Source organism: Nematolebias whitei, chromosome 18 (genome assembly GCF_014905685.2).
Source record: "Nematolebias whitei isolate Nwh7 chromosome 18, NemWhi1, whole genome shotgun sequence".
Lineage (NCBI taxonomy): Eukaryota > Metazoa > Chordata > Actinopteri > Cyprinodontiformes > Rivulidae > Nematolebias > Nematolebias whitei.
This window is the reverse complement of record NC_056515.1, coordinates 26947182-26955181: the sequence shown is the minus strand read 5'-3', so window position 1 is coordinate 26955181 and position 8000 is coordinate 26947182. Positions and strand designations below refer to the sequence as shown.

Below are 8000 nucleotides of genomic sequence, written 5' to 3'. Positions count from 1 at the left end.
AATTTCTTTCTGTGTCTTACCCTCTTGCTTGAGGGTGTCAATGATGGCCTTCTGGACAGCAGTCAGGTCGGCAGTCTTACCCATGATTGCGGTTTTGAGTAATGAACAAGGCTGGGAGTTTTTAAAAGCCTCAGGAATCTTTTGCAGGTGTTTAGAGTTACGTCGCTGATTCAGATGGTTAGGTTAATAGCTTGTTTAGAGAACCTTTTCATGATATGCTCATTTTTTGAGACAGGCATTTTGGGTTTTCATGAGCTGTATGCCATAATCATCAGTATTAAAACAATTAAAGACCTGAAATATTTCAGCTGGTGTGCAATGAATCTGAAATATATAAAAGTTTCAATTTTATCATTACATTATGGAAAATAATGACCTTTATCACAATATGCTAATTTTTTGAGAAGGACCTGTACATACACACACACACACACACATATGGAAAAAGTTACCATCTGTTAAAAAAACTGAGCATCGTCCTGTATCATCCACAATATAAGGGGTTTGTGTCTCTTGAGACAGAATATTTGACGCTATTAAATGTTTTGACGTATGCCATGAATCATGTGACTCAAATTTACACTACAGACTGTGTAAACACACACACTTCCTCTCTTTGACAGATTAAGGATGGAAGCCTTCCCACTGCTCTGGGACCAGCGTTTGAAAATGAATTACTGTCCCAGCTGGTTGAGTTCTAGCTCTTATTTTTTTTAATTGTCAGTTGTCTGAATATGGAGCTACATTAAGTTTGCACTTGAGATTTCAGACAGCTGCTGCACAGAGAAAGTATCACTGGTTTGTGTATTTATGTGTCTGAGTCATTGCAGGTACATTCCTGTTTGTAGGACCCTTATTTTTTAAAGACTTGTTTTTTCTGCTGCTGGAGTTTAGTGTTGCATCATTCAAGCCAGTGTTTTCCAGGAAAACCTTACATTGTTTTCTGCATCTTTTTATTATCGGCTTTGATGCTCACAGCGTTTCATTCTGAGCAATATCTTCAACATGTTTACTATTCAGGAAGCAGTAGGGACATCATTATTTCTAGTTTGATAGCGATGCATTTTTCTCTTCACCCTGGGGCTTTTTTAGAAGCTTTTGCAAGCTTTTATGACCTTTCACAACATGCAGAATATGCAGTGCTTCACATGAGAACATGAAACTAATCCTAGAAATGGGAGATTTTCTCTAAGAGCAGCATGGTACTAGTTTACCCAGAGGCTAGTTGTTTGTGTGTGTTCAAGTATTATAGGCTTTGTTGTACCCTTATAGACTCCAATTCAGTCTAAATGATGGATATCAAAGAACATCAGCATTGATTTCTGTCCTCTCTCAAAAAGCACCCATTTCATCATCTCCTGCTGCAATTGAACAGTCAGGCTCAATATCAGGAATGCTTTTGCAAGTGTAGCTAAGCCTTTTTTCTTTCTAAATGTTGTCTTTTTTTACAGTTTTAGGAAGAATAACTGTTTTGTTTTGCCTCTTGTTGCACTTAAAATCCTTTAGTGCCAGTTTTTCTAAATGTAGTTCTTCTCATTAACTCTCAGTTCTGCCTTTTGTGCAGTACATTCATGCATAAATCTTCAACACTGCTATCAATAATGCATGTTTAAAGTGCCCCTTTTCTTCACATCTTCGCAACAATGACACAGATTTAACTGCCAAGCCCCAAAACAACAGCAGCAATGGTCCTTTTTGACAGCACCAAGAGACACTGAAGGAGACGGCACACGTGATACAAACATAGTTGGGCATGCAAAGGTCCTTGCTGCCAGAAAACAGGCAAATAAACTAGCTACATGACTCACCACTGACCAGGTCAGTGAGCGTCAAGACAAGCCCCGAGGAATTCAGTCAATCTCTGAAGACTTGCACAAAATGGAACCATTCTATTCATATCTTGCCTCATGCCCAAAAATGTCAGGACAAATGTTTCTTCCTGACACTGCCTGAAACTGCAGCCGAAGCAAATGGAATTTATTACATAGAAAAATTAAGGGAAAGCACGAAATAAGTGATTGCACACCATAGGTTTGGATTTTTTCATTATTAAGAAACCAACACAAATAGAATAACAAACATAGTATTAATGTCACTGTCAACTTATTTATTAAACTCATGTAAAATCACGCAAGTTGCACCAAAATGCTGTGCGAGAAACTGAAACACATTAATTAACAAAATCAGAGTAAACAATTTAAAAATTATCAAATGTTATGAAAAGTGCAAAAGGATTAAAGTATTACATCTTGCAATGCTTTGAATTTTATAAGTTAGAAAGGAAAATAAAAAAGAAAGGAAATAAAATTATAAAATATGTTTGAAAATTTCAAACTCTGTGGACAAGAGCTGTCTTTGCCTCGGCTGAAAGTCGTGACTGAAAGCAGCTTGTTTTAACTGAGCTGATGTGTTTGCCAAGTTTAAATGGACTATCAAGTCCCCATTAATATTTTTCCACAAAGATCAAATTATAAGAAGCTAAAAGGCTTAAATTAAAGTTAGGATCAATAACAACATTTTTAATTTTTAATTTATCCATGCCTTTATGCTGTGTAAGCAGTTCAACAAGGGCTGAATCTTAAGTTTGGTATTTTAGGGCAGGTAGATTTGTAGCTCATTTCCCAATAAATAATAGGAAAATTAATGTTTATCAGAAATACGTGAGGTAAAAAAGCAAGACAAAGTTGTTTTACCACCTGTTTTAAAAGAAAGACTCAAATTGGTCAAAAAGAGTGCTCCTTGTTATACTTTAGTAACGTTTCAAAAAACTGTACGTCAGCAGAGCAGATAAATTGTGTAAACAAAAATTCTCCTTGTGTGTTGTATCATTATGTTAATTATCATTTTGATCATTCTGTTGATTTTGACAAGGGAAATATAGATAAAGACATAAACCAAATTTCCACAAAGATCATCTTAAACTTGCTAAAATCCCTCAGAATATTAAACTGACTGGTACTGATGTGTGAACATGTGAGAACATGTATCATAACAAAGTTTTTATATAGTTAACACTTTGCTTATTTTCAGTACAGGTGAAATGCAAAATCTTCAAATAATAAAAAATTCTCAATAATGTGATGAAGCAAAAATAACATTGATTAAACAAAATAGTTTTTTAACAGTACAGTGGTCCCTCATTTATCGTGGGGGATCTGTATCCTGAAGCCCTGTTATAAGTGAAAAACTGCAAAGTAGGAATAGTAATACAAGTAGTAGTTTATTTTAGTATTTTACATATTATATATATATATATATATATATATATATATATATATATATATATATTAGAGATGCACAATATTATTTGAATAGTATCGGTATCGGCCAATATTAGCGATAAAGTTAAACATCGGACTTTTGCCATTTCATCAAAATAACTCAGATGTAAAAGGCACTGTACATATATAAATATAAAGGCTCTGTTTTTGTGTGACAATCCAGTGACAAAGACAACATTATGACATCATGTGCACCGTTGAGTTTAGATTCGTGAAAGTTTACAAATTTGCAATGTTCAAGTGTTGTCATTGTGTTAGAGAGAGTAAATGTCATGAATAAATTTCACATTAAACATAATACAAGTTGAAGTGTTGCATCATTTTCAGCCTCCTGTTTGGCATCTGCATTTGGTAGCTGGCCAACGTGACAAAGACCATCCAAAATAATGTAGTATTTTAATTTCAAAGTAGAGAAAACTATGTAGTCTCTGTAAATAGGTTTAGGGAAAAAATATCGGTATTGGTATCGGTTATCGGCCAAATAAGTTTTAACATATCGGCCAAAAATCCAATATTGCACATCCCTAATATACAGTGTATATATATATATATATATATATATATATATATATATATATATTAACCCTTTCCACACTCTTGCAGTATTCTAAACAATGTTTCTAAACTCTAAACGCTCTAAAAAGAGCACAGCATGTCATGAAATCAGCTTTCTGCCTCTGGCTGCTCTCTGCCAGCGCTCTTGGCCACACCCACTTCTCGCTACAGAGCGGCGATATGACATGTTGCAGGAGGAAGCGTCTCCTGCATGTTGTGGGCTGCACACGGGCGCAGCAGGTACTAAATAATTTTAAATAATTTATTTAAAATAAAATTCCATGCCGACCGTGCGTCTCATCCATCACTTAGCCAAGTGTGTGTAATTTATAATCTTATTTTGAAAAACCGCGATAGAGCGAGTCCGCGAAAAACGAACCACGAAGTAGCGAGGGACTATGTAAAATATAACTGACACAATAATGACTCCAAAACGTTTGGGTTTAAGTCCGTTTTAAAAGTTTCTCACTTCTTTCTCTGACCATCGCTGAGATCAGATAACACTTAACGTTTGCAGTTGTTTTGCAGATCGTAAGCAAATATTTTTGTCCTTTTCAGTGAAAAGATTTTAAGCCAGACCTTGTCAGCCTCTAACCAATTTAGCACTGGTTGTCTGATGTATTTCCAAAGAATGTATTGATTTGTTCAGTGTGAGTGAGTGCCATTTAAATTCTGGTTACATAATCATTTTGTTGCCGTATCAAATTTTGCTCAGAGTGGAAGGGAGCCATTATTCAATTTCACTAAAGCTAGCATTTTGCTGTACAAGGCACGAGCTCAGATAACAGCTAAATTTGGAGTTTGAATGAGGCAGTGAAACCAGATTAAAACACTGGACACAGAACAAGAACAAACTTGTATATTAAAGTTTATACTTGGATAATTATCTTGTTAATACCCTTACATTTATTTCATTTCTCAGACACAATGACTCTAATTTCACTCAAGTTTTTGGCATTTGGCGTTTTGTTTGGCATCATTTACTCTTCATCTAAAACCATTTTCTCTCCAGTCAACTGGACAGGCTGCTTTGTCTTTATTTCTTTGACTGTAGATACCTAATTGCCCACTATCTTTGCCTCCACCCCCTTTTTTTTTCGTTCTCCTCTCTCTCACTGTCTCTAGAAGTGTGACTGTCTGCTCAGCCTGGAAGCCTATTCTGCAGACCAGAAGCGCCGTGTGTGTCAGTGCCTGAAGGACAACATTGACAAGCAGCTCCAGCTTCACAGGAGGGAGGCTACCGTTCCACATTTCGACCAGGTAAGATGCACGGACACGCACATTCAGAAGCATTGTCATTTCCATTCGAGGCCATCGGTTAAGCAGTAAACACATGAGCGCATGGGACTGCATACAGTATATTTGTTCATATCACCCATCACAGTACACACTTCCAAACACACATTATAGTGTTTAACAAGACACACTTTCCTGCAGCTTTTTTAAACTCTCACACAAACAAAAACCCTATTCAGGCAAGTTAAATGTTTATTTTTACATGGCTCCACTGTAGTAGTTCCTCTGCTTTGGTTAACTGAACCCTTTTCAGACTCTGCTCGGGTGGTAGGATTGCAAGCAAAAGCAGGCGCTTTGGGTTGTACTTTATTTAAAAGCTACCACAGTAAAATGAAACCTTAATACTCTTGTTGATAGTCTATCTGGTATTTTCTCTGTGTGCTCATTAATCAGTGGTGTGGTGACAGTGATGACCAAATCAAACAACAAAATTAGATAAAACCCCAATCTCCTGTGAAATTTGAGTGCAGTTTATTTATTTTCATTTTTGGTTTCCATTGACACTTTTGTTTATGTACAGCTGTCATGTAACAGTACAAAATACTATGTTGATCTCAATTTTATGCTATGGTTTTTACATTGAAACCAGTGCATTTGGATAAGGATGTGCAAGTGAAGTCAGTGTTAACAATTTCATGGTTACTCCGTTTATACTGTCCTGCACGTCTGCAAATGCTACTCATTCATTCATCCACGGATACAGAGTGACACTGGCTTTTGTTGTGAGTTGTTTTTGTCCCAGTCTGTTGATTGTACCGTCATTTCATTCCTCTTTTAGTTCTGTTTTGATTTCAAAAGTCACTGGCTTGAATATTCAATCAGTACAAAGAAAGACTCTGAGCTGCTCATTGAATAGAGAGTAGGCGAAGATTCGTGTGATGACTCTTGGTGAGTTCTTTACCATCAACAACCTTTTTCACATTTTTCATGGATGCATTTCCATTACAAGCATTTTGAGTTCCTTCTTGCTCTACACTTTGGCAAATCTATTGCACTTTTTAGTAAGGGTCAAGGGCATAAAAATAAATTTAGCTGCGTTAAATTTTCTACTCTGCGCTGTTGTAGCCACTCAGGCCAAAGATCATGAATGTAATTCCACATTGCATTGTAAAAGTGAGATTGCAGAGTGAAATCTATTTTCTTCAACTAGAAACAACCTTTTTTTCCCCTACGCTAAAGAAAAACTCAAGAAAAGTTGACTTTAGTCTGGTTTCCCTAAGACTAAACACCCCTGAGCTGCAATGAAGTCCACTTTTCTCTGGTTTCAGTTTTTGTTTGGCTTGGTCTGGTCTGAGATGATGTCCATCCAGTGTGATCAGTGATTTTTACAATCATATACAGCCCCTTTGAATTTGTCCTGTAGCTGATTTTAAAGTACAGTACTTACTTGCCTTTTGACTGCCCTGATTTAAGCGAAGCTGTTTGGCAGCTGTGACTGAATTTATAGCATCCCAAATTGGTCCTTTCAAGAATTACCCAGGGAAATCTCCATAAAATGATTTTATTTTTAAATTTCCTCTCATTTTATCTTGTCCTTATGGATAAATTTTTTAAAAGTTAAAGTAGTAGTTAATCAAAACTTTAGACTTCAGTGCCCTGTGGAGGAGTTTTCATTGTTCCAATGTATTATTTGTATTATTTTTACCTCCATCACGTATGTTTTTTTCTGATTACTTGTGTTTTTCAACTCTCTAAACACTGGTCCCATATCTTGCTCGTTTTGAATTGCTAATGCTTTTATTTCTCTTCCCAATTCTTCGTCATTCATATTTAATGAGCATAACAGACATCCCATTTAGTTCATCTGAGTTTAGCTGAGAGGTGATTAAAAGGGAAAATAGCCTTGTGTAGATGGCACACATGTTGTACATTAGGGCTTCATTTCATCCACGCAATAAAGAGCAAATGTGCCGGTTGTCTTTCATCCCTTTTTTCGCCTCTATTTATTTATCCATCAGCAGTATATTTGTGCTATTATGGATAATATTGCAGTTCAAAACACCTTCTCATCTAAATACCATGCAATATTTGAACTACTTTGAGGTACACTTTCTGACCTTTGCCCAGGAATTGAGTAAATGTTACTTTTTAGATAGTATTTCCTGCAGGAATGTCCTTGAATGAATTATAGTATTTCACAGCCACATAGTGGTTGTTTGATGGGCATGATGCACTTCTTGCTTGTGTCTACCCATGATCATGATGTGTTATGTGCACCCAGCAGACTAAATAAAATAATTGACACACACAGCGGTGTCTGATGTGATCAATAAACAAAGAACGTGTCAATCATGCTGAGTCACACAAGTCAATGCTGTTCAACTGGTGTTTAACAAACTTTATTGACAAATCAGTTTACGTTTCAGCACAGACATGCTACAGAAACCTCCTCAGTTTATTTTCCAGTTTTGTTTCCCGACATTTGTGATACAAACAACAAGAGGGCAACAAATGTCAACTCTCTTAATTGTTGTTCTTGTGCTTAAAGTTGGAAAAATTAACATTGTACTGTAGTTGGCTAAATGTAAATTGTAAGGTAGGAGCACAACAGAAGTTGTATTTTTGCTCAGCTGGCTAAATAAAACACCTTGCTTGTTATTGCAGCACACGTTCAAAACTTTGTCCTTTTACAGTAGGTCTGGAATTAAAATGAACAAAAAAAAAACCAACAACATATTAGTCATGTATTGTGTTGCAATAAAACCTAAAAAAATGAGATGCAGGGATCGTGAAATTGCAGGCCAGTACAAGAGATCAACCAATACAACATTTTCCATCGATGATTCCAAGCTTTAAATATCATGGAAGCCAATGGCCAATGTATAACACCATTTTTAAAAATGTGATCAATGTGTATTTTTATTTAAC

General features: G+C 36.0%; 1 protein-coding gene across 1 annotated transcript in view; it reads left to right on the top strand.

Annotated features, from left to right (window-relative positions):
* The window catches only part of rgs3a (regulator of G protein signaling 3a), a 140193-nt gene that overhangs the window by 64432 nt on the left and 67761 nt on the right, over positions 1-8000 (top strand). The window contains exon 18 of the mRNA XM_037692167.1: positions 4962-5096. Coding sequence (XP_037548095.1) covers positions 4962-5096 — 135 coding nt within the window. The remainder of the gene's footprint in view (positions 1-4961; positions 5097-8000) is intronic.